We start from the raw sequence: 27,444 nt of genomic DNA, 5'->3' as shown, positions 1-27,444 counted from the left end.
CAGAAGAGCTTCAACATAGCAGCCAGGCACTTACATTGGAGTGCAAAGGGATGTTGAGAAGCTGAGTTGCTTTCAAAGTTATCCACAACTGTGCATAGCCCCAAAGGTATATCAGGAATTGGTGTAACACATAGCTAAGGAAAGCCCATGGCTCTTGTGCAAGTACAGAAGTGCTAATCAGGACAGCAAGTCCTGCAGTTTATACTGGAGAGCAATAATAAGCTTCCACTCCTTTGGTGGAAGTACAGACATCACATCCTGGAGCTGCATCAGAGGGCTGGAACACCTCTCCTATGAAGAAAGGCTGAGAGAGTTGTGTCAGTTCAGCCTGGAGAAGAGAAGGTACAGGGAGACCTTTTAGCACCTTCCAGTACCTAAAGGGGCTGACAAGAGAGCTGGAGAGGGACTTGTTACAAGGGTGTGTAATGATAGGAAAAGGGGAGATGGCTTTAAAACTAAAAGAGGGTCAGTTTAGAAGCAATACTAGGAAGATCTTCTTTAATGTGAGGGTGGAGAGGCACTGGAATAGGTTGCCCAGGGAATTCATGGATGCCCTATCCCTAGAAGTGTTCAAGGCCAGGGTGGAAGGGGCTCTAGGCAACCTGATCTAGTGGAAAGTGTCTCTGCCCATGGTAGGTTGGTTGGAAGTAGATGGTCTTTAAGGTCGCTTCCAACACAGACCATTCATTGACTCCATGGATGGCCTGTGGAGCCACAGGGAGCCATCTATAAGAGGGATTATGTCTGGCTTCTGTAGGAGAAAATCTCTGATTTCATGGAAGGGTGCTAAGGGAGTTCTATGGCAGCAGGGCAGTCATGGCAATCTCCACAGGCAGGGCCACAATGTAATGCTACAGGGTTAAGGACAGAACAGCAAGAGTCTTTGCTGTTGGAAGGAGTTTTTGTTGGAAAATATGTCTGTGCTAGTCGGAAATATGCAGAGTTCTCCCTTTATAAAAGGGCTGCAACAGGATGGGGAACAGCAACAGTTAGGGGATATCCTAGAACTAGAGTATCAGGGTGGGAGGTTTTTTTTTTAATTAAAAAAACAGCTGCAATGACTTTTCATAATTTCTTTTGCTTAGATTTTATTTAGCTTTTTTCCATTCGATGTCTTTTCATACCAGCTGAAAAAGACATCCCATTGGACTGTGCCACCAGGTTGCCTGATTATTTATACTATTAAACATTCCAACAAGAGAGCCAGACTTTAAAAAATGAATGGCTAATAAAAGTGATATTACAAAAAAGGAGTATGCATATTACTTCTCAGTTGGTAGCTGTGAAGTGTTGGGACTGCAGGCCCAGAGAATTAAACTGATAAATGAAGAGGTGTGACGTGACCCTCAATACCAGGACAATTTCTCAGCTTTTCTTGAAGCACTTCACTGTTATTTTTAAATGTAATCTGAACTATGAATATGTAAGAAAATTAAAGAATTTTAAATATTTTGTCCAGCTCCAAACAGCTTTTCTTTACGCTATTTCCAGGAAAACTCAGGAACCTTAACTTGGCAAGGAAACAAGTTGAAAGGGACGGTAGTCACAAAGGCACAGAGGGCTGATATTTGACTTTGCCTGTTTTGCTAAATAGGTGAACACAGATTCAATCCTTCAAGAGCAGCTGGTGCTTAGGACTAGCCCACTCTCTAGGGACTTCCTGGAATCATCTCCTCAGAGCAGTCCAAATACATCTGGAGAGTAGCTGTACAGTTAAGCAGTGTCAATTACTGAGAGGTCAGTGTTTCAACTGCACGCAGCTACTTTTATTTTTTATTTTTCATTTAGCAGTATAAATATATAATCAAAATCTTCTCTCTTAGTTAATACAGAAAGAAAAGTTTCTTTGCTGTTTGTTTCAGTTCCTCTGAGGTAACAGACTTCAGAGGGGTGATACATTGCAGGAATCTCCTTCTGTTAATTAGTAGGAGGAGAGTGACATCCATAGGCTCAAATTGACTGTATATATGCAAATGTCCTAAGGCAATTCTTGAACATCATGTCATGAGCCATTTCTGTAAAAGTTTCAGTACCTTCTGTCAGCCAGCAGCTAATAGTGGCCTGATTATTGTACAGAAAATTTTTCATTACTAGCTATATTTGCATGTGAGCCTTTTCTAGTAAAACTGTAAGATCAGTTTTCAGGAAAAAAGAATAACAAATTCAGAATCTCTCTGTTCTGACTCTGGAAGAGTTCTCGAGTTTCTTGTTTTCACAGTCTTTGACAAATGTTCTTTTGGGTTTGAATCTTTAGGGGAAGGGGAAAAAAAAACAGCTCCAGTGTACCTAAGGCTGACACCTAAATCAGTGTCTGACATAAGAGAAATTAAACATATAAGATGAATTCCAGATAGTTGGACATATTTACAGGTGGAAGTCTCAAATAATTAACATAAAAGCAGGCTGGTAAAGTCTCAAGCCAAAAGTCTGCAAAATATATTTTAAAAAAGTCATGAGCCATTCTACTAAAATAATAATGAATGTTTAAAATGTTCACTTTTTATTTATTTATTGAGATTTCTTCTGAGAAGATTTTGTTTGAATCCTAGTTATTCTCATTTCTGCATCTATATTATCAAATGTCCATGTCATCAAGAAAAAATAAATGACTTGCAAGACTTGGCAGCTGGGAGATACTCCATTCTTCAGTTCTGTGAACTCTAGAACATCACTGTTGTTATAGTGATGTTCTAGAGTTCACAGAACTGAAGAATATAGTATCTTGAAAAGCAGAGCACCAAGTGTTGTTTATGTTTGTTATGAGAAAGGCATAAATAAGGCATAAATGCAGATTCCTTTCACAGATGAAGAAGATACTTCCACACACACCCTCCCACAACCCCCCCCCCCCCCCACCCCCAGCTTGTCAAAACTTTTTTTTCAGAGATTAAAACCAGTGCTACCTTTGAGTATTATGTACAATGACAGGATGTTCTGGGACTTCAATACCAATTTCTGACACTGGGTGGATCTCTGAAGTCAGGAGAACAAGAAAATAAATCTTTAATTGCCACTGTTTTGGCATGAGAAGAGTGGATTGGGCTCCACCCTTTTTGTCAGTGTCTTGACTTCTCCATTTTTAATCTGCTTCAGGACGGAATGATTTCCTGTGGCATCACTTTACTGTTGTTGACTCAAAGAATCAGAATAAATTTTCACAGCAAAGAGGCAGAATAAGCAGTGCAATAGTCTTTCTGATGAGAAACTTCAGTTGCTGAAAACATTGGGAATCTGCAACTCTTTGTCATAGGACTTAAACTCATCTTGGCTTTGAAATACTTCTTCTGCACCAGTCTGCTGAATCTGGACTGAAGAGTATACGGTAAGGGATATTTCTGCTTAACTTTTGAACATGTGTTGTTATAGCCACCTCTTCTCAGTAAAACTTTCCTTCCTTATTCTGTAGTTTTAGTTTTCCAGGATATTTTCATATTTCATACTAAATTATCCAGTTTCTAAACTGAAAAAGTCTTCAGTTCCATAGCAGTGTTTGAAGTTGGATGTGTGGGTATTTGCCCTGCGTGAACCAGGACCAAAATTCTCTACTGCCAAAGTCAAAATATTGTATTTACATGACTTATTTTTTTAATAAATATTCAATGATAAAAAGCTCATTCTTTATTACAAAGTAGATTTCCCAAAATCCAGTTTATTGATCACAGAGTACTTGCTGCTTTTGTCTATCTGCAAAATACAGCTAAATCTGTAGTGCACTTGGCAAGTGCATTATCCTCCAATATTTGTCTCTCTGAGGAAGTAATAATTATCTGGTTTTACAAAAAACTGAACATTTGCCCACGTAAGACACAATATATAATTTTTCACATACAACCTTACAAATACAAATTTACAATCTGCAGTAAATCTAATAATTATGAGTTTTATAATATAAAACTTCATCATGATTGCTGCAGTGTAAGTAAGAAAAATAAGTCTCTTCAAAAACGTAAGACACCACTGCTGTCCATAGTATTTTTAATAGGCTACTACTAAAGTGTAGGGTCTTCTGTGGCACAAGACCAAATCAGTACAAGATTTCTACATTGTAATAAATGAGGAAGGTCCCATTATGCTGTGGATTTGAATCTGCATTCAACCCACAGCTGAATATTTCCCTCATGAATTTTCCTTATAGTTGTTAAATGAGTAACAATAGAAAAATTATTTTATTATTTATCTTATTATAGGATCCAGAGATTCTGCTTAGGACTGAAGGCAATTTTTACAAACGTTTAATAAAATCTTCAATAACATGTTTCACTGTGTATAAAAAAAATGGCAGATCATCTGGTTTTATGTTGTTGTTAAGTTTTTCATGTGATCTGGAACAAGGCATTGACTGATATTACTTCCCTTCCTTAAACTTTGCCCATTTGTGAAGATTTTTAACTTCTTATGATTAGCTGCTATAGAAACATAAAGTACTTGTTGTTGATTCAGAGAGACACAATATCCTCAGTATTTAAGCTGTGTCTTCATAGCTGATGCTTGTGCCTCTCATCTGTATATAACACCCTATAATAATAAAGACACTAATAGTGCCTTTATTCAGTTTTAGTATTCATATTAATTTTGATACTTCACTTTCAACTATTCCATGCTTTTAGTAACATAAAAAGATTAAATAAAGTTGAAAGTGATTTAAGAGGCATTTTACATGCCTTAGTAGATTGCATATAATGGATTATAAATGTAAACTAAGAAATATAACTGCAGAAAAGAGGTATAGCAAATATTTTTTTATACTTCCCTAGTCAGAACTGAATTATGTACATATGCAGTAACCTCTCCTGTGCCTCTAGTATTAATCAACTGAAATAGATATAAATGAGGACTACATTCAGTTGTGGATGAAGTGATGTTACTGTATTTCTCCCATCAGTATTCATTATATGGTTTCATCCATTTGATGGCGTTGATATAATCTCCCTTGAGTTTCTGGGTCAGTCTTCTCATTGTATCACCACATCTTCCCTGACTTGCATGGCATTGCAGCATCGTACAGCCACTCCAGAATGCATGAAGTCTGTTTTGTTACAAAAGCATCCCACTCTCTTCACATGGAAAAGGCAGAGAGCTGGACTCACTATGGCCTAGAGCAACTGAAAACAATGTTAGGAAAAGGCAGTGGGGAAGATAAGAAAGTATGTCCTGACTGGAGACCCAACAGATGAAACACTATCACCTATTGATTACACTGCCAGAGTTTGCCCTTCAGAAGCCATTGTGTGGTTTAGTGCCCTTTTATTTCAGATGCAAATAAAGACATTTTGAGCAACTGCTTGGAAAGTCTCAGTCAGAAACTATTCACATAGACACAGCATCTGGGTACTTGATCAAAGAAAAGGTAATTTATCATCCCATTAAGGAGATTATTTTTTAAATGAGCCACACATTTCCATTGCTCTTCCTTTCCAGTGGCTCAGTGTGGTCTACGCTTTGAACCTCTACAATGAAATATAAATTCACAAATAGTTGGACTTGATAGCATGTTCATGTGGTTTCTTTATTAGGAAATGTTTAGGAATATTACAATTACTTTTTTCCTTTTGCTAAGTGCTGCTGAGCTAGTATCAAAACATACCAGTTGTATCTGATTTTTTTGCTTTGTTTTGTTTGTTTGCTTATTTTTGTTTGTTATGCGTTTTTGTTTGTTTGGGTTTTTTTGTTGGAGAGCTTCTAAAGTCAGTACAGAATACAAACAAAACTCTTGTAATACAGACATCCCCTAGGAAATCCATCAGTCTGCTGGTTGGAATAGTCAGTTAAAAATAGTAAATCAAATTTCCATCTTTGTTCTGCTTAGTTCTGGCAAACCAAGACTAGTAGGCATTGGTCATCTACACGCTCAGTGATTTCCAAGTCATTGATAAAACTATCATGTCTGCATTCAGACATCTCTTTTTGAGCTCATTACATTCAATCTTGATAACAAGAAGACACAAAAAATTTTTTTTAAATATTTGGCAAGCTAGTCAGAATCCAGGCCTGGTCACTAACAATCTGGAGGTAATATTTTTTAATTAAGATTTTATTCCATGTGTAGATGTAGCTTTGGTTGACCCCCTCACCTCCCAGTATCTCTTAAAAATTATTTTAAGCACAATGAAAGTTAGTAATCTTAAATCTTTAGCAGTATTTACTAGAATCATCTGCTAAAGAACCTAAACGTATGACAGACTTCTTGAGCCAAAGATCTGTCCTGGTTTAGGCTGGGATAGAGTTAATTTCTTCTTGGCAGTGGTGCATTGCTGTGTTTTGGATTCGGTATGAGAATAATGTTGATAACACCCTGGTGTTTTGGTTGTTGCTAAGCTGTGTTTATCCAAGGACTTTCTTGGTCTCTTGCTCTGACAGTGAGGTGGTACACAAGCCTAAAAAAACCACAAACAAAAAAAATAACCAAAAACCAAAACAAAAAACCATAAACAGACCAAAAAAAAAAAAAAAAAAAAAAACAAAAAACCCCCCAAAAAACACAACTAAAACCCTCCACCCAAACAAAAACAAAACCCCAAAAACAAAATCTATGACAACAAGAAAACCCAAAACAACTGTGAGGGAGCATAGCTTGAGCAGCTCATCTGAACTGGCAAAAGGGATATTCCACACTGCAGACCATCCTGCCCTGTGGGATCTCAACACCTCAGGATGGAGGTGCAGAGTGGCTGAGACCACCCTTGGGGGGCTCGAGGGTCCTGGAATGTTGCCAGAAGTGTCTGGTGGCAGGGCTTTGATCCTACACAGGAGACGACACCTGTATGAGGACTGGGAGGAATTCACTGGGTGAATGGTGAAGGGATAAGTTAGTTAAAGTGTAAAACACAGGGTTTAGGATTTTGGTACAGGGGGGTCTAAAGAAGTAAGATGGAGGAATTGGGGCGTGTCCTGTCCTTCTTCTTCTTCTTCTTGGCCTCCATCTTCTGTGGTGATGGTGGCACTTTGGGATTGGTTATTACTAAAAGTGCACTGGTTAATAAGGGTAGAAGGTATTGGGGAAAAATTATAAATATTGTACACATAACTTTGGGTATAAAGATAAGTGACCGCCCCGGGGGCTTGCTGAGTGTGCCCATGGCTGACTTGCTGTGCAGACCTCTGTCGGGCTGAAAGAAAATCTTTTAGATAAACAATTAATAAACACCGAGACAAGATCAGAAGTCTCTCCTCGTCCTTTGAAGTGCCAGGCTCTTCAAGGCCATCCCTGGGGCTTTCCAGGCCACCTAGACAGCACAGAAAACTTACACTGCCCTATTACATAAACTGATGGAGTTACCTGTAAGAGGGGCTAACAGGGGTTCAGGGATGGTGTCTGGCATCAGTCAGCAGATGGTGAGCAATTGCTTTGTTCATCACTTGGTTTTCTTTTTTACTGTCATTATTATTCTTTTTTTTTTCTTTTATTTCAATTATTCAACTGTTCTTATCTCAATTTACAAGTTTTGCTTTTGACTCTCCTCCGCATTCCACCAGGGTGGGGAGGAGGCAAGTGAGTGACTGTCGGGTTCTTAGTTGCCAACTGGGTTTAAACCCCAACAAGACCCTAAAATCTAACTATGACCAGTGTGGGAAAAATATATATATGCATAGTTCCATCACTGCTTCTCAGTCTGCCTAAACAAGTTAAACTGCTGATTTGAATCATTATGTATGACAAGTTACACCTACTTGCTGTGACAGATGTGGAAGACATGAGTTTTCACAGGATAAAAATGTATATAACATAATGATTCTGAATAATTTAGAAGTTATCTCAATCTGAAATCCAGCCAGTCCTGTTTCTGCATAGCCATAATTCTGCACAGACAGTAACATGACTAACACCATACAGCAGAGATGCAGCTCTGATGCCAGTCAGTGGTACTCTACCAAGCCAACCCTTGGAGACCAGCTTGCTCTCTTGAAGACCAGGGCAGTGAGCTTGTTCTGCACCTTCATCACGGCTCTAAGTATCTTGAAAGCCACCATTCCATGGTCACTCACAGCCAAAGCTGCCCTTGAGCATCACGTGCTGCAGCAGCCCCTCCTTGTTGGTGAGACGAGGCCCAGCAAAGAACTGTGGGAACTCAGCACATCACTATTGATGTCCAGAGTTGCCGAGATAACCCCTGGGGGGCTCGGAAATCCTGGAATGTTGCCAGAAGTGCTTGGTGGTTGGATTTTGACCCTGCATGGGATGTGCCACCTGTATGAGGACGAGAGGATCACTTGGGGATAAGTGGTGAAGGAATTGATTATTCACAGGGTGAAAACACAGGTTTTGGGATTTTGGTACAGGGGGGTTTTTAGGAGACAAGATGGAGGAATTAGGGCATGTCTTGTCCTTCTCCTCTTCTTCTTGTCATCCATCTTTGATGGTGATGTTGGCACTTTGGGATTGGTTCACATTAAATCTGCACTTGTTAATAAGAGTAAAAGGTATTGAAAGGTAAAGGTAAATATCTTATACGTAGTTTTTAGTATAAAAATAGATGACCGCCCAGTGGGAGGTCAGTTGTGCCCATGGCTGTCTTGCTGGGCAGACCTCTGTCAGGCTGGGAGACAACTTTGTAGATAAGAATTAATAAACAATATTGAAGACCAAAAAATCTGAAGAGTGCACTCGTCCTTTGGAGTGCGGGCTGTCCCAAGGCCATTCTACGCCTAACCGGGCAGAGACAACAGGCCGAGAACGGAGAAGGAACCTCTCCTTGTTGGCTTCTGTGTCACTTGGAGAAGGAAGTTATCATCAACACACTTCAGGAACCTCCTGTATTGCTTATGGCCTGCTGTGTTGTCCTTCCAATAGATATGGTTATGGCTGAAGTCCCTTGGGAAGGTGAGGGCTTGTGAATATGAGGGTGCTCCTATCTGTTGCTGAAGAGATGCATCCTTCTGGTATGACTTCATTCTAACACCATCCCACCATATCTCTATGGTTCCAGTAAGAGTGTGGCTCTGCAGCCATGTGCATCTCTAACTCCTTGCTGTTTATTCCCCATGCTGTGTGTGTTTTCATAGAGCCATTTAAGTTGGGACCCCCAATGAAACCAGCTCTGGTTGAAGTTGCTGGAATTCCTTTGTGCTGCTCTTGAGGTACTCTCCTGCTACCTATTGCTGCCTAAAATCAGAAGAAAAACTTTCCAAACAATGTTAGAATGGATAGCATAAAGAGCAGTCTTTCAATGAAAGGTTATGTGCACATGCAGCATCAAATTTTTTTAGACGGTTTTTAGAAGTTTAACTAATTAGTATATCTAGCTAGTACATCCAATGGGAGACTGGTTGTCCTGGTAACCCACCCTTGGACCTGCCCCACTGGAGTCACTCCAAGGGGTTCTTAGCCCTGCATCTTGTTATGTCCTTGTTGGAAATCCTTTTCCTTGAAAATAAGACCAAACTGCATTTCCAGAAGGTGACATAATGTGTGAGAAAGGGTAACTACTGTTCTAAAGCGTAAGAAAGTGCTAGAAACTATACAGCTACATATTAAAATCTACAAAGCTACAAATATATAAAGAAGCTAAAAATCTTTAGGCATCACTATAATCCTCCTCCAGGGTCTGGACATCTCTTGTGGGGCACTGGCATCAAACCAGTGATGGGACTGGGATGAAAGGAGGTTCTCCTCCCCTGGCAACTTTAAAGCCTCTTTACCATCTTAGCAAGTCTATGACTCAAGACGGACATTCCTTGTGCACAGTTCTTTTAGATCTTTACATGCTTTGCTTACTGTTACCCTTCCCCATTACTGAATTACCCACTGCTGAACCCTTTTTTTTTCCATTAACATATTTTTGCACTCTAGTTTAATTCTTTAACTTCATTCTCTGTAGAATGCAAATATACTAGAGATATCACAATCTTGAAAATATGCTACGTTCAATATGTTGGTTCTTTCCTTTATCTACTTGATAAAGTAGAAAAACACAGCATAAACACATAGTAAAAAGCTGGGTCATTTGTAATAAATGACCGGAAAAAGGACAATTAGGCTACTAGGAATAATTTTAATTGGTGTCATTGTCCTTGGATTCATTTAACGCAATGCAAAAGCCTATCCACACATATTTAATAAATTTAATACTTAAAGCTTCATTCTAGGTTCTGTTCTTTTTTGGTAAGCGATTTGGATATTTATTCTTCATTGGCCGCTTTGTAGTCCACAATCCAAATCCTGGTATGAATAGTTTTGCTATAGTCTTAAACCCTGACATTTTTAACTGCCTCAAAAATGTTAGGAATTCATCTGTACAGCAACTCCTTCAGTATGAAAATGACTGTTTGCAATTTGGTTGGTATTTTCACAGGTGGCTACTAATTATGAATGCTCTACTTAAGATGAATATTTATCTGCAGTATAACTTTTCCCCTTCTGTTTTCTGTTACTATCTAAATACACTATCAGCATAAAATTTTACAATCTTACTATGTTGTCTTTTCTAAGAGCGTGAATATTATTCAAGGCCCTTGTGAACAGCTATACTTAATACAATGTTAACAGTTTTTACAGATTTTTAATTTCATGTATTGAACAGTATTTTGTCTTCAATCAAAGAAGAAACAATTGAGAAAACAAGATTATTTGTTGTTGTTCTATTAAGAAAACAAGATTAACAAAGGAGAATAAAAGATGTTTAAATTAGTATTTAACTTTCAAGCTATATTATTCATAATGCACTCTATCAAGCATAAGTGTGAATAATGTTTTAAGCAGTGAAGACAACTGGAAAGTTTTATCTCCGAGATACAAAAAAATAAGTCCAAAATCTACTTCTAAAATTGCCATAAAAGTTTAGAAATGTTATGCTGTATTATGGCAAATCTACTAAATTCCTAGGAAAAGAATGAGTGTAAAAGACTTATTAGCATGCTGTGTACAGTAACATCTTCTTATCTTTCTGTTGCACTGCTTTTAATAATCTCACATTCCTGCCTCTTATTAAATCTTACTTTTTTCTTTTTTTTTTTCTCCTAGAGACTGCACTGGCAGTGCTTTGCATCCTATACATTTAGGTAAAAGGTAAGAAGAAACTCTTCTTCTAAATATTGGGTAGCTTATCATTCCAATTTTTTTAATTCAAACTTTTCAAGTTTATCTTATTCCACATATGAATTTGGATGGGAAAGTGTGAGGAAAAGCTTTCAGATCTATTTGTTGTAAACAACTGTTTCTTGTTTTTTTTTAATTGTCAAGCTTATCACTACTATTAGGTGTGAATAAGGAATGGGGGGAGGGTTATAAGTAAAAACTGACTATGAAATTAATGTATTGCATGTATTAAATATAATACAGAAAATATTAAATATTTTCTGACTGTTTCAGGATGGCTTTTTAAATACATTCATTCTGTATTCACAATATTGTAAGCATCTAGATGGCAATTTAAATTTTTTAAAAACCCAGCTTTTACTAATTAAAAGTGGTGTTGGTGGTGTTGTTGTGGTGTTGTTGTTATTATTACCATTATTACAGGACCTAGTGAAAAAAGAGCAACATCTAGAAAAGAATAGTTTAAACACAATATATGGGGCAATTACAGAGCTGTTGTAGACATTACTTTCAAAATTGTAGCTACTTCTTTCAGCTTCCAAATGTAGAAAGAAGTCTAATTTTGTGTGCCTTTCTTCCTTGTTTTCTAATCTACTTGCAACATTTAATGTGTACCAAGCTACTGCAGGAAAATTTGTTGGCAATCAGAAACACTGGAAGAAAGATGTTTGAAGCCACATTTAACAAAAGACTTAGAGCTGAAACAGGAGTCAAAGCCAACATTATTCATGCACTGGTTGTTAGACGTTTCCTGACCAGAACCACCTCTCTCACACCAGGAGTGGAGAGCTGTGGTCCCTTTTGCTGCTCTTGCTCAGGTAAACTCCAGCAGCAGCACCTTTGGCTCTAAGCCAAGAGACAAGGTCTGTAGATAAACCAGTGCTATAGCCTGGTATGTCCCTAAATCAGTGCCAAGTGCTACTTCACATGGGGATGGGATCTATGAAGGAAGCTGAAGAGTCCTTTAGAGCTCCTCAAACCTGCCCCCTCTTCACACCAGCCTGTGTGCTACCATTAATCACAATCCCACAGTTTTACAGAACCACACATAACAGCCAGGGCTCTAGGATTCCTGCAGGAATGTTTGTTTCTCCACCAGAAATTCCAGTATCAGTCTGTTACAGTTTAGAAAACAAAAAGTAAGCAATAAATTAAACAACTTATTACAGTTAAGGATGTATTTGAATGAGTACATTTATGGGAGTTCATTGTACCAGAACAAGCAGCTGCTTGTTCAGCCACCAGTTTAAGTAGAGTTGATCTTGTTCTGGTTGAAAATCTCAACTAGTTAGATTTTTGCAGAAGAGCCTAAGCAATGTCATATCAGTGCTATTCTTAAAAGGTGTCCTGTTCTTACAAAGCAGCCCAGCTACTGCATGTCTGATTGTTAGATCTCAAATTCAGACCTCAAATGGATGTTTAATGAAAATTTGGGAGGTAAGAGAGAAGACTAGATATATCAAAATCAGTACACCTACATTAGTATTACTGTTTTAGGTATCTCTACTTGAGATAATTATGGATGTTACCAGTACTTGTTACCAATAAATATAGCAGAAAATAAAATAAAGCCTTGTCTAAGGCACCTTATCCAAGTTTTGTCTCTAATTGCCTGGAAAAAATACATTGTAAGCACCCAAGTATTAACTTAGCCTCTGAAATAGGCCTAGTTTCTTCAGCTAAAATCAAGTAAATCTTTAAGGAGTAAGTTTCTTAGTTTAGACAACATTTGAAGAAGCAGCTCTGAGTCATAACTAAGTATTTCTTTCACAACAACATGAAAATATATCCAAGTTTATGAGAGAAATGAATCATGTTCTTTTTCTGAGAGAAAAAGAACACACGGACTGGAGTTCACACCTTAATAGAAAGCTACTCCAGATACTGAATGGAAAATAAGAGAACATGCGTCAAAAATAAATGGGTTCCACAAGCCAGAATTATTCCCAAATTCAGTAAGGAAATTTTCATCTCCTAAATCAAGATTGCTCACTTGAATTTTCTAGCTTTACGTCTCTTGTGTATCAAAGATCTTTTCCTGTCCTTTTTTTATTACTCTGCCTCTTGCTGAATTTTTAAATAAATATTCTGTTCTGCTGGTGCTGCTGCTACAAGTCCATAGGAAAGAAGCACCTGATGTTATTTATTGATGTTCATGAGGGGACTCATTTGTACCACTTGAAGGTTTTGGTCTATGTTCCACTGATCAAGCGCTGAATGCTTAAATGCTTCTTCAGCATTATTTCCTGGGATGCCTGAAGTCTTATTTATTTCATTTATTTCTAGTTTATTTTGAGGCTGCTGCCTCAAAACAATGGGTTGTTGGGAAGTTGTGAAGTTTCTCCTCTTACCGTGCTTTGTTGAGAAAGCTCTGATGTGTGGAAGTGGGAGCTGTGCAGTCTGTCCCGTAGCTAATGTCAGCTTGTTTTCAACTCGAGTGTTTTGGGAGGCATTCTGACGTGCCCCAAGAAAAGCCACCAGGCAGGTTTGGCATGTTTTCCTCCCAAGTCAACTTTAGGAAACGTTTCAAGTCTCTTTCTTCTGCTGTTAATGAACTTCGAAGTGCTCCAACAAGTTTCAAACCTCATCCAGGTACTCATTGGTCTCACTAATTACCCGCAGACTTCATGCCTTTCACAGGCGTGTCGTTCTTGGTTTTATTTCGCAAACTGGATCTCCACTGGCAGCGTCTGTCGGAGGGGCGCGACCCCATCCCCGCCCGAGGGCAGCGAGATCTCCTCACGGCGCGGGCCCGGCCCCGGCCCCAGCCGCAGCCGCAGCTGCAGCGCCCCCTCGCTGCGGCGCAGGCGCGGGCGGGCCCGCGCGGCTGCCTGCGGAGCATGCGCGGGGAGGCCGCGGGGCGGGATGGCGGCGGCGCCCGCGGCCCCAGGGAACAGGTCGGTGACGGGGCCGGGCGCTGCGAGCGCCTCCGGCCGCCCGGTACCGCGCAGCGCAGCCCGGGGTGGGCCGGCCGAGGTGGCCGCAGCAGCCTCTCCATGAGCGCCTCGGTGCCTCCCGGCAGCGCCCCTGGGGCGGCGCGGGCCGGGCCCGGCCGCGGCTCCGGCCGGGCGGGAGGAGAAAGAGGAGAAGAAGGAGGTGGTGGCCGTGTCGTTGATGCCCTGCGCCTTGTGTTTTCCCAGCAGGTGTTGTCCTTCTTGATTCCCATGTCCTATTACCAGGAGGATTTCTTCAGAGAATACCTCAAGATGATGGCGAATATGGTCATCCTGAATTTGCTCATTTGTATTTCGCTGGCGTTCTGGATCGTGTCGATGACTGCAAGTACGTACTACGGTGAGTCCAAAGGCCGGGAGAGGCTGACATGGCACGGCCACGGGCGAACCCTCCCCTCCGGCCTCTAGGCAGGGGACAGAAATGGGAGGAGGGGTGTGCGCAGCCCCTTCCTTCCTTCGTCAGTAGAGCCGGTAACTCAGCTCTCACGGTAGGTGATGGTGCTTTAGAAGATGCTGACAGCAGCTTACTTGCAGCTCTGCCGAGGGATCATGTACAATTTAAAATGTTGGTGTCCTTTGTGATGTCTTTCTCCAGAAGAAAGCAAATAAAAATTAAGAAGTGAAATGAAAAGCTGAGCTGACAAAGGTGTTTCTGTATCAGGGGAAGTACGTGACAGCATGGGAAGAGTGTGCCTGCTTTCAGAACTGTTTTAGGAATCAGCAACATCTGCAACGTGCAGAACAGGTCATGCAGGAAGACTTCCTTAGTCGAGGAACAGAGAAACGGGAAATGCTATAAGAAGACAGGGATGTATGGATGGAGTGCCTGGCTGAGGTGTGTACTGTCAGCTCAGCGTTCTGCTCAGGCTGGTTGTGACTTAGTTGTGTGCAGTTCCAGGGACACAAGTCCTCTCTGTGGTCTCTCATTTCGGCTCTAGGGCCACTCTTACAGCAGTGTGCAAGTCCAGCTGATACTGCCTGCAGTATCAGTTTATGCCTAGAAAAATTCAGTTGTGTTTCTGAGACAGGTAAAGACTTACCATTCAGACCCCAGCTGGTTTGATACTGGAAGAGCTTCAGTGTCATTGCAGTATTGCTGAAAGTGCATAGAGATAGAGTATGAGCACCTTCAACTGCCTAGTAACACCTTGGGTCCAGAAGAAACTACAATAAATACCCCACCAGTATAAGCTGACTTTTGTAGAGGCAGTTGCATGTCTCTGCTCAGTGTTTTTCAGTGCTTTAGGATGGGTTACTTCTGGTACAGCATTAAATCTGTGTTGTCTGCATATTTCTGGTTTGGCTTGTAGTGAGATGCCAGATGTATAGAAGGTATGCAGAAGCAGGCTTCACAACCAGGATTTATTTGTGTCATTTATCACTACCCAAGTGGAATTTAAACATGCAACTTCATTCATGTGTGTCTGCTCTCCAAAGGTATAGCTTTTCTGACAATTAGGATATTCTAGTCCTTGTTCTTATAAGTGAGTGGAAATTTACAGTATAGTATGGGGAGACCTGCTACCAGCTAAATCAGTACAGGGCCTGATAGAAAGGAGAAAACTGTGGACAAATCCTCCTTTCTGTAGGGAATGGTTATGGAACAAGAAGGACATAAAACTTCTGTCATTCATTTGCCTGAGACTAGAAAGACCTTGGCTTTTCAAGAAGGTGAATGAAACACACAGTAGTTAATGGGCTTTAAATAATTCATCCCATTTAAAGTGGTAAAATTCACAGTCTGAAATATAAAAATACTGCAAACATACTTTTATTAATGTAGTGTTTATAATATTTCTTAAGCTCCAAACAGTGGGCCAGATGTTAGTGAAGCCAGAATGTTCAAGAGCGTATTCATTGTTTTATTATAGATCCTAACTTGGTCTTACTTAGTAGTAATTTAATACAAATACTTTTCTCTCCTACAAGCAAATGAAAAAGGTTTAGTTTAAAAATGACCTTGAAGAAATGAAAATTCTGTTTGTTAGCCAAAGAAAAGGAACCCCTTTGTGTTCCAGTACTGCTTACACTCAAGTCTGCACCAAGAGCTGCCTTGGCTTGTGACAAGCAATACCAGGCTACAGCACTGGAGGGCTCTTAGTACACAGCTGGTGTTCATCTTTGGAATTTCTGACGAAGCCTGGGCTGCAGGAGTCCCCTTGCTCACCTGCTATGGCTTTGGGGCTTTTCAGTACACAGAAGAGAATTTTTTTCTTGCGAATCTTTACGTTCCAATGAGTGTTTTCCTGTGTCCTGCTTTGCACCAGGGTGCCAGTGTTTGTGCAGAGGTTGGGGTACTGATGACACAAAAGTTCTTGCTGAGAACCATCATGTTTATCTTTCCAGCAAGACAAGCCTCTGTGAAATCTTTCTTTTACAAGATTGAGACTTACTTGAGTGCAAGATTTGTGATGTCTTGTATTTGTATAGGAGATATAATAAATACTCAAGATTTTTTTTTTCAAAACCTACATTAGCTATTTGATTTAGCTTTTAGAAGTTTGTGTGTGTTTCAAACTGAAACTGTCACTTCAAATCTTGCTGAGAAAGTAATCAGCTCAAAGTGTATTTTAAAGAGCCTTACATTAAGGGCCTTGCATCATCTTTCAGAAGAACTGACAGGGCTGGTGTTTCATAAAGTGGTCACACTACTTTCACCTAGCAGACTGTCTTGCTTGGCTTTTTTTGGTAGTGGAATTTTGTCACAGTAAATTCAGATGTTAGTTTTTGAGCTTCATAAATCCCTTTTAGAATGGAAAATATCACCATATTTATTTCTTGTCACATTTTGCTATTTTTTGGTAATTAATTTCAGTTCATTAAATATATTTTCTTTTGACAGCTGAATGGAAAAATTGAGTAGATAATTGCAGATATATTGTCCTTCGGTCCATATGATTATCTTTCTTCTGAAGAATAAAAAGTTTTAATATCTATTAAGATCAAAATTTAAGTACATATCAGGAAATAATGACTTTTCAGACATGAAGACATAAAGGCTTTATGAGGATCATGTGTAACCCAAGCCTGTTATTTGATTTATCAGGTACTTTACGACCCATTTCTCCATGGCGCTGGCTTTTTTCAGTCTTGGTTCCACTAATTATTGCTACACAGGGATTTAAGAAGAAGAGTCTAGATCACAGTGGTGCATTGGGAGGTATGTTTTTTCTGAGACTTAAGCTGAACATTTGGTAAACTAAAGGTCCTTTTTATTGTTTGCAGTTTAAGACCTCACATAGTTCTATTGTAATGAAATATAAATGTAAGCATACATACCCCAGATTCATACAGGGTTTTTTTTCTCATGCTTGTTTAAACAGTCAAGTAACCCTGTGCTACTGTTCATAATTGATTTGATTAATGCTATTATAGTTATATAAACCTTGAAGATTCTTTTAAACTTCAGTACAGTATGAAGTTAAATCATATGGTTTGGTTTAACATATAGAAGGATTCACAGAGAAACAAGGAAATGGCAGAGGTAGTGGTAAAGAAAGACCCTAAACTGATCATGTCAGCAGCCTTCCTGCTTGGAGGGAAATCAGTTCTTTTTTCTGTATGCTTCCCCTTTCAGTAACAGAAGCTGTTCTAGGCATTTTCTGGCCTGGCAAAAATAAGAAAATTAAATCTGTACTTCAATAAGAACAAATGACCGTTTCTGAAAAATTTTTCTAGACCACATGATGAAAAGCCCAGCGTAGTGTACAATAGTGTTTATTGAAATCTGATGCAACATTTCAGGGTGAAGTGATTCACCCTTGTCTTGTGACATTGCCTGAATTGATGTTCAGTGGAGTAAAACAGGGCCTCAAATCCTTCCTTCCCTTGTCACCCATTTTGCAAATCTTCTGTCTGTGAGAGTTAAGGGAAGCATTTTCTACACTGACAAAAATCTTTCTGACTTTTATGTTCCGACCTCTTAACAGCTCTGCTAGCCGATTTATACTGGCATTTGCTCTTAAATGCAACCATTTTTCTTTCAGTCCTTTAGAACTCATGGTGACGAGTGAAATTAGGCCTCCCCTGTGAAAGGGGACATAAAAGTGAATTGCATCAAGGACATCAAATACTTTAAAAAATTACAGCAATAAAGAGGTGTAATTAAAATCAGAAATTAACAAAGAAAAGAATAGAGAAATAGCATCTGCTAAGATTTGGAGAAGGGTTTTACAGGTTATCTTGGAGACCTTGGATGTGGGATTCAATACCTAAACTGATGATAAACTTGCTGATAGAGGCACAGCCACAGATATATATTTGCTCCTTATAAAAATTATAATATTCTTCAGGCAGAGTACTTGAATTGCAGTTATATTTTCTTTGGATTCTGGGGGTTTTTATTGCTTCTCTTTTATTTTTGCACAGTATAACTGATTTGTGGCAAAAGGTCTTAAAAATCACGTTTCAGCAGTTAGAATAAAATTAGCAATTTTCAATAGAATCCCTTATTGCATGATTGTCTTAGGTTTAGCAGGAAGATACTCTTCATATTCAGAAAATTTGAAGTACTTAATTGCTTTACAAAACAACCATTGTTACATGAAGGAATTTTATATACTTCTTTTTTCTTCACAGGTCTGGTGGTTGGATTTATCCTTACAGTCGCAAATTACAGTTTCTTCTCTTCTTTGTTTGTATTTTTTGTTACTTCTTCAAAACTGACCAAGTGGAAAAAAGATATAAAGAAACAAATAGATTCAGAATACAAAGAAGGTAAGCCAAAATACTTTAATTCTTTTAGATCCCTTGTAGAGAATAAATACTGCATGTTTCTTGTTCCTTTCAAAGGGTCAGATGAGATGTAACATCTAGAATAGGGAACACTGTTGAGACTTGCTTTGACCCTATCCCTTGAAAAGCAATCCACCTTGCTTTTGCTTCTGTTCTGTTAAATAAATTTCCATAAAGTTTCTGTTTTGAATGTTTGTCTTTTTAAATTTAACTTTAGATATGTGTTATTTTGGTTTTGCCTCATGCTGTTGCCTGAAATTACTAAAATTCAGTTTCTGTACTTCAGGTGGCCAGAGGAATTGGGTTCAGGTATTCTGTAATGGTGGTGTTCCTACTGAGCTGGCTCTCTTATATATGATAGAAAATGGACCAGGTGAAATTCCTATTGACTTTTCAAAGGAATACACAGCATCATGGATGTGCTTATCCCTTTTGGGAGCTTTGGCATGCTCTGCTGGTGATACATGGGCTTCAGAGATTGGTAGCGTTATGAGTAAAAGCAAACCAAGATTGATAACAACCTGGGAACAGGTTCCAGTAGGTAAGGTGTTACCTCTTCTACATGTTCTTAATATTTTGTTAATCTGTTTTGAATTATACATCCAATTTGTAAAGTTCCAAGAAAGACATAGAAAAATAAATATTAGAAATCTGGGATTTGAAAAGGTTACTAGGAATGCATTCTCTGAAATGGAATATAGTCAACTGTGTTTCTTCCGATCTTGATGAGATGCACGAGCATAGCAACCACGGAGCTAAAATCATTCTGAATGCTGTCACTTCTAATCTCTGACAATAGTAAAAGAGTTTATACTTCTAATATGAATAATGCAAGTTATCAACTGATATTTTTCAGGCATTATTTTAATCAGTAATATACATATATATTCAACGGAGACAGTACAGAAAATTCACTTCATAACCAAATCACTCATTTCCTTTAATATCCTCCCAAGGGTGAATAAAGTGAACTTTCTGTCTGTCAAACGTTGTCTCCATGGTGGGTGCCACTGCTGCTTTAAAGCAATATACCTTTTTAGAGTCTTGCTGACAAATTGATCAGAGGAACAGATCTTGTTGGATAGGAGTTAAATGTATGGGAATTTTTTTTCTTTATATGCACTCTTCAGATTTTTATTCAATGAGCTCTCAAACATCTCTGTTTATGGATTTAGTTCTTTTATTTTTAAATGTGCTGGTAAAACATGTCGTAGTATACTACTTCTGAAAGAGGGCATTGCTTTAATGTGCTCATCTCAAGGTTTGTTTTTCTTGAGCAAATCTCTTCTTGTATTACCCCACCACCTCCTAGAGCAGGCAAATACCAGGTGACATTGAGAGGTGTGTGCTGTCTAGTTTTATTTAATTTAATGCTGGTGAATATTTCTAGAGAACTAGCCCTAGAGACGGGAAAGGAGTAGTAACAGGCAGTAATGGTGCAGGCTAAGCTGCTCAACAGCATAATGGGAATTGCAAAAAGCTGCAGTAGATGTAAGGGGAGAAGCTCACTATGGGCAGTTTGGATTTCATGTAAAATGTTTAAATTATCACAAGTCTTTTAAAACCAGTTTGTAAATGAGCTATACTTTATTTGGCTTAGGTACTAATGGAGCAGTTACTTTAGTGGGCCTGATCTCAAGTTTGCTTGGAGGCATGACAGTAGGTATAGCCTACTTTATAACTCAACTCCTTTTTGTGAGTGATCTGGAAATATCTGCTCCACAATGGCCCATCATAGTGTTTGGTGCAGCAGCTGGCCTACTGGGATCAATTGTTGATTCGTATTTGGGAGCTACGATGCAATACAGTGGTAAGAGTCTTCTTTTTTTTTTTCTTTTCTCCCAGTGTAACCTAAAATTTGACTTGAGCTTCAAGAAGGGCTGGGGATATGATTTTTAAATGGCAAGATTACAGAAATAGCAGCATAAACGACAAAGGGAGCAAAGGGACATAGAAATGAAAAGGAGTAAGGGTGGTTGGCCCTTTTCCACATTTTGATTTGTTCATTGTAGCTTATTGTCATGCTGATGACTGAAAGAGACAGATACCCAACAAGTTACCTTGGAAGAAGCAATTGCTGCCCTCTCTTTTTCTATATGTCTAATTATAGTATTTTATAAGAAAGAATGTCGGTTTAGTTGGATTAAGTTGTCACTGCAGAAGCTCCATTCCTAATTTTGAAGTCCTAGCAATAGGCTCAAGTGTAAGAATTAAGTAAGAAAAAGTGAACCTTCTGTTTTTTTCACTGCTTCCTGTAGAAGCTCTATAATACAGAGCACTGTTTCCTATAAGTTAAGCTTATCACAGACTAGCTGTGACTTTAAATAAAAAGACAAGATGTATTTTAAAAAAAATATGTTGACTGGCTGGTTCTAAATTATTTCAGTGTTTACTCATTGCCTGTGAATAAACACTACAGACAACCTTTAGGCTAAGCTGTAAACTTATCCCATGTTTCAAAATTATTTAGAAACCATATGTGACACTGTTGTGTTTACCAGCTTGTTTACAGAGAGAACTTAAGTTTCCAGGTTTCATTGTTGGTATACTTATTAATTGGAAGTCAAGGTGTGAATGTGCAGATGAACTGCCTCAGAGACACAAATCCTTTAGGTCTGCCTTTACAGTGAGATCTACCAACTCTTGCTGATGCTCTGGATTTGGCTATACAGCATTTTTTATGCTCTATTCTTTGTAATTCCATTAAATTTCAAAATACAATGGAGTGTTTAACTATTTGATGAAGTTTTAGATATTTCTGTCCTGAGCAAGAAACACTTAAGCACTCAGACAATGTTGCAAGCTCCTAATGAGGCAGATGCATTAAGAGAATGGAGTAAACCTAGCTAATGCATGCCTGCATTTATCAGCATCTATTTCTTCTTCATTTCATGTGTTTTTTCCATGCTCAGCAACTTACCTTTTTAGCTGCAGCAGGGACAGCGTGCAAGTTACACAGTTTATTTTACAAATTCAAAAGCATTGCTGGAGTACGTACACCATGTTGTGTATGTACATGCTGTGATGTGTATGTGATGTGATGCTGGCAAAATTGTGCTGCTCATTTGAGTCTCTCCTTCAGCCCACTTTTTTGTTCCCTTTTCAGTGTGGACTCAGAAGGAATACTCTAGTTTCTGCAGCATCTTGAAAAACAATAAATATGGCAGTGGGAATAAAGAATTGTCTCTTTTTTTAAAACAGTATGCTGCTAATTCTTTCTGCCAATGTTTTTTCTTTTGGTGATATTCCTAGATGTGGTGTATCTAATAGCCTGTGATACCCACTGTTTCTGAAAGAAAATCCACTCCTGCCTGCACAGTTATTAATTCAATCTTTGAATAGCTGTGAAGAATAAGATTCAAATTTGCTCATGTTATCAGTCTATGCCTATTCTGTAAATAACACAGCTAACAAAAGGACTCTTACTTCACCTACTTGTTCATTATTGGAATACACACTTTATGTACAATTGAGGCATATATTTAGAAAAAGATAATTCCAGTTTTTCCTCAAAGAAAGTACTACTCTCTAAACATAGCAAGTGTCGAGAGTTAAGCTATTAGACTTTGAAGTTTGATTTTTCTGTAGCTGTTTTGCATTATTTAGGGCCAGGTTTAAATGTATGTTTCAAAACAGTATTACCAACTATATCCCTGCCAGGGAGGTTTGTAGTGTGGGATTTTTTAAATTTTGTCTGAGATGCAGATTTTTTTTTTTATTACAGTAGCAGCTTTCTTTGAAATTTACAGGTTGTGAGTGTTGAAAGTAAAATCTAAGAAGAAAAAAATTAATATAAAATATACTGATTTCATTTGGAATGTTCCAACCTTTAAAGTTTGCATGTGCATGTACCCAGTTACACTTCACTACAGTGTGAGTTAAGATCAAGCATTCTAGATTGGTGTGGTTTTATCAGCATAGAGAATGGTGCAGCTGGACAAAACATAGGATAATGGTGTCTGTACAGTAATACCTAATGAAGTAATATTAAAGTATTGATAATACAAAGGTAGAGCAAGAAATTACCTAAGTACTACAGAAAAATGCTGGTAGTATAAAATTGCTGTGTAAATAGAATTTATAAATTCAGCCTTTGTAAGGAGCTTGTTTTCTGTCAGATTAAGTAATAATGGTGTTTCCATTTTTTTTTTAAACAAACATGTCTTCCTGCCAGAAAACATGTTGCTAATAAGTTGTTTTTGTTCAAAACAGCATCCTTTCCTTTAGAGTGACTTGGAGCAGCTTTTTCCTCTTCTAATTTAACTTGTTTCATTCCTTTCTTTGCTGTGTAACTACATAAAGAGAGAAGACTTGACAGAAGTGTAACTTCTAATGTAAAATACTGCATTTATACCCCATTCTTTGAAGGTACCAAATTAAACTAACTGTAATTTAGCTTAGTCTGAAGATGTCTTCTTATAGAGATTTAACACTGTTATAGTAAAATAAATTTAGGAAGGTATATATACTTGGTTATTAAGTTTCTCTTCATTTCAGTTGGCTTTGTAAAATGAAGTTTTTATCTTTTTCCAGGTTTTGACCAGACAATTGGCATGGTTGTTAACCACCAAACAAAAGACTCCAAGCACATATCTGGAAAACCTATATTAGACAACAACGCCGTAAATCTTTTTTCTTCTGTAATCATTGCTCTGGTGCTTCCAGGCATGTCATGGTTTTTCTGGCCAAGACGTTGAAATGGTTTAAGGTCTTCTGCATGCAAATAATTTATGTTCAGTCCTGCTCAGAGACTCCAAGGAGTCTGTAAGAGATGGATCTGAAACGTTCAAAGAGCCGAAGGACTTTCCATCTCAACTTGTTAAGGCTGTAAACCTCACGTGGCAATCAGCATCTCTCAGGAAGATGCTTTGTCAATAATGCTCTTGCTGCTCCTCAGGTGGATGTAGGTCATTGCCAAGTGAGGTGAAGCACTTGATTCATTTATCCTCCATTTATGGAGCTGAAGTGTTGGTGTCTATTCTCTCCAGTTCCCAGCATCTGGAAAGGCAGGAAGCTGGAAATAGAAGTCTAATCCACATCAATCAGTGTGATGGAGCCTTGTGGCTATTATCCAAGTTAGACACAAAATACACTGCAGCTTTATAAAGGCAATGGTAACATGGATGGAGTGGGTGAATTCTGGTATTTCTCATTAACTACAGTTTTTAAGGTCTTTTGGAGGTATTTGGGCAGGGAAGAAAGAATTCAGCCTTATTGCCTATTCTCTATCCTGATACTATCTCCACTTCCCTGAGAAAAGGTTTGATAAAAATGATCTATACATAACATTGGAAACAAAAGTCTAAATTTAAAGTAGAAACTTTAAGCTGTTCCAGTGAGAATAATAAAATTTTCTGTGCTTTTTTGACATTTTTATTTCAAAAATAATGATATTTATGAAGATTTGTCAATACTGTGGTACTCATAAAATACTTTAAAATTAAATATGACAGCTGTGGATTCACAATCATCCCTTTAGAAAGTTAATGTTTTTTTTTTATAAGTGTTCCATTTTTCTAGAATTGTTCCATTGTGTTTGGCATTCTAACTAAACTATACTCCCTGGTTATTTCTCAGCAGTGGAAATGTTTCCCATTTTGTCTGGGGCTTCTATTTAGAGATGATGGCCTCAGCCAAAGAAACTGCAGATGTTATCCTTGTTGGAAATGGGGGAAATCACGCATATAAACCATTTAAAAATAGAGATTTAATTTTTGATGCTCAGGTTCCTGTGTTAGGTAATTCTGTCTTCCATCATTCATTTATAAAAGTTGCAGAACTAGTGTAGCCAGTACGGATTGTATTTGAACTTTAGAGATACCTTCATAACTTCTCTGCGGTGACATTCAGAAGTGTGGGCCCATACTTTTAACTTATGAAAAGCTTTTCCTTTTTTGTTAAAGGTAGATTAATGTTTTGTATTGAACATCTGGGTTTTTTTACAAGTGTCTTGTGTATATTACCTGTCTTAATTCAATTGACTTTTTTATTTTGTCACCTTTTATGGGAATATTAAAAAACTTTAACACCTTCCATACTGAGTTTACTCTTTATAAGTCTAGTCTGTATAGATCTGGAATTCATCACTGGAACTACTTCACTGTATTCCCCTATTATAAAGATGAGATCTCAAAGTAGTAAAAGCTTTTTGTAAAGAACAAATTGTATAGCTGCTCTATGTCTGTTCCTGTGGAAGGGCACAAAATTATGGAAGTAATATATGCACTTAAACTGTAACAATAAACACTTGGGAATTTGATGCACTGTTTGGACTTATGCTGCTTCTAAATAAACACAAATTGGTTGTCTTCTATGATTTTATTAATAATGTTGTGGTTTCTAGAATTGAGCAAGTAAAATTTTTGTAAGATACTTTTTTTTTCAGATAAATGCCTTATTCTTGTATTGTTTTGTTTCCTGAAATGAAGTGTACTTTCAGCCACTGAAGTGGACATGGTCAGCTTTTTTCACTATTTTTTATGAGTCCGTTTGAAAACCAGCTTACCATGGTGAGAAGACATCTGATTTCATATTCATAGCAGCATGAAATGCTTTGATCTGTGATCATATGAACAAATATGATCTCACTGAATTCCTGTAGTTAGCATCTTCAAAGGCCATTATTTTGGATTTTTTTTTGTCATGTCTTGGTTATGATACTTGAGTTGCTTTTGAAATTTCCACTCATAAGTTTCCAGTATACAGAAAGATCTGAGCACACTTAAACTCTGAAAAGGACAGCATTAACTTCAGGTGTATTGACTGTAGCTTAGCCAGATATTGTTACATTTAACTACTCGGTAGCTGTAAACTGACAAGCTCTGGGCGAAGGTGGTGCGCAATGGCAGACTGTGACAAAATGCCTGTAACTTGGTGTGGGTCACCAAGCACTTTCTGGGCTCACAAGGCAGCAGATGGATAGCCCCTGTCCCAGTGCTACTTGGAGAGACAAAAATGCAGGAAGTAAAAAGAAAAAGGAGGAGTTAAGAGAAAACCAGGAAGTTGATCAATTGGAAATTGGAAAATAAGTTACTGCAGTTAACAAATTTAATTCCATTCTTAAAATGCTAGAATTATTCTTTAGCTTCAGAACCATCGGTACCCCTAGTATATACTTCTGTCACTGATTTTGCATTAATAATTAAGTGGCATCAATATTTCCACAGCACCAAGGCTATACACTCAAAAACCTTTTAATTGAAGCAGTTACAATTGTGACTTACAGGTCCTCATGCTTGGCTTGATTGGTGGATGTGATAGATGTTTAAGTAAAATTTTGACATAATTACATGCGAGAAATCTTTAGTCAGGTGTCACCCAGACTTGGTGCTGTGATTGTTGAAGTATACTGGTATCAGAATCACCAGTATCTATTTTAAATTTCTATTTCATTGTTACAGCTGCAGATTGTCTTGGGTCTGCACATGCTGCATTTGAGTGGTCCATCATTACCCAGTTTCCTGGGACAGCAGAATAAAGTGGTGTAAAAAATAAAGGGGGTATACCACCTGTCTTGGGTATTAGAACAAGCTGATTCCGCAGATTGACTTTTTCTGACAGTGAAGGGCTGAAATGTCATGAAATTCTGTTGGTGTTTTACACAACCAACTTGGGCACTATTCACATTGCAATCTGTTAGGAGCGGGCATCTCAGATTTGTAAGTGGGATTTGTTTTCCCTGCATTTCTTCCAGCAGTGCTTTGGTCCCCATGCAGCCTTTTATTTACATCTCATTATCTAACATTTTGAATTGGCATTAAGTCACTTTTCTTCAAGCAGGAGTTAACCTGTTTTACAGGAAAGTTATTCCCTTAAAGCTTTGTAGGTATGCTTCTGGCTATTGCTATAACTGGATAATAATTTTTAATTTAAACACTGCTTCTGTTGGGGGATAAGGTGCAGCCCAGGGATACAATTATGTGCCTGTTGTAATGCATAAATCAGAGAAGGTACATGAATTCACTCAGACTATGTGGGTCCCTGCAGCACTACAACCACTAATTAAATCATAGAATCACAGAACAGCCCAGGTCAGAAGGGACTTTTGCGAGATCATCTGGTCCAACCTTTTGTGAGCAAGGGACCTTTGGTGAGATAATCTAGCAATAATCAATCTGTCCAATCACATTTAAATACCTTTGATGATGGGCACTCTACCACATCGTTACACATCAGAGTTTTCCTTGAAACATAATAAGGTGGATGCATAGGGAAGTAGATGATCACCATTATGATTTCTGATCAGGAAACATTTTGTGACTGACTGATGGTATGAAGCAAGTGTCATACACGATATAATTTTGAAAATATCTTCATAATAAATGTATCCTCCTACAGCAGACCAACCAGCAGCATTGCTTGCTCAGTGCTGTTCTGGGATTTGCCATTTTAGAGCAAAGACAAGTGTTTGCTAATCCAGGTGAGATTCAAGAAGTGAAGACTGGATTCACCAACATGTGGAGGAACCAGCCTGAGCTATGCTGAGGGAAGGAGAACTGCACCAGTATGGAAACAGCTGCCTGTTTGCAGGCAGCTACCTGGCTGGACCTGCTGAGTCACCTGGGAAGCCTTGCATAACTTGTTTGCACCTCTCTTGTCTGGTGGCTGCCTTTTTGTGGCTTTGTTCAAACAAGCATAAAGCAGAGTGCATACTGCAATGTGATCACTGTCCAAATTGGTCTTGGAGGTTCAAATCCACACCATTAGCAAGGATGACAGTGGTTT

At 38.4% G+C, this 27,444-nt stretch overlaps 1 protein-coding gene across 4 annotated transcripts; it reads left to right on the top strand.

The window, feature by feature from the left end:
- The first annotated feature begins 1,618 nt into the window (after positions 1 to 1,618).
- On the top strand, positions 1,619 to 25,010 carry TMEM19 (transmembrane protein 19). Of its 4 annotated transcripts, none has more exons than XM_058805127.1 (9): positions 1,619 to 1,737; positions 3,094 to 3,322; positions 10,958 to 11,002; positions 14,173 to 14,314; positions 17,033 to 17,146; positions 18,565 to 18,702; positions 19,007 to 19,261; positions 20,321 to 20,530; positions 23,254 to 25,010. In XM_058805127.1, the coding sequence occupies exons 4-9, from the start codon at positions 14,197 to 14,199 to the stop codon at positions 23,415 to 23,417; spliced, it is 999 nt and encodes a 332-aa protein (XP_058661110.1). In that variant the 5' UTR covers positions 1,619 to 1,737; positions 3,094 to 3,322; positions 10,958 to 11,002; positions 14,173 to 14,196; the 3' UTR covers positions 23,418 to 25,010. The 4 variants fall into 4 exon arrangements, with proteins under 4 accessions (XP_058661110.1, XP_058661108.1, XP_058661109.1 ...); XM_058805125.1 differs by having other exon boundaries at positions 1,622 to 1,737; positions 14,173 to 14,326; XM_058805126.1 differs by lacking the exons at positions 1,619 to 1,737; positions 3,094 to 3,322; positions 10,958 to 11,002 and adding an exon at positions 13,886 to 13,929 and having other exon boundaries at positions 14,176 to 14,326.
- Positions 25,011 to 27,444: the final 2,434 nt, after the last annotated feature.

Source organism: Ammospiza caudacuta, chromosome 5 (genome assembly GCF_027887145.1).
Source record: "Ammospiza caudacuta isolate bAmmCau1 chromosome 5, bAmmCau1.pri, whole genome shotgun sequence".
NCBI lineage: Eukaryota > Metazoa > Chordata > Aves > Passeriformes > Passerellidae > Ammospiza > Ammospiza caudacuta.
This window is presented reverse-complemented; position numbering and strand designations above follow the sequence as displayed.

What these genes read in the sequence shown, in the direction of transcription:
- TMEM19 (XM_058805124.1), top strand. Translation starts at nt 14,029, where the DNA reads ATGAGCGCCTCGGTGCCTCCCGGCAGCGCCCCTGGGGCGGCGCGGGCC. An exon ending in TCACAGTGGTGCATTGGGAG is followed by an intron (nt 17,147 to 18,564) that starts GTATGTTTTTTC and finishes TTTTCTTCACAG; the next exon opens with GTCTGGTGGTTGGATTTATC. An exon ending in AGATTCAGAATACAAAGAAG is followed by an intron (nt 18,703 to 19,006) that starts GTAAGCCAAAAT and finishes TCTGTACTTCAG; the next exon opens with GTGGCCAGAGGAATTGGGTT.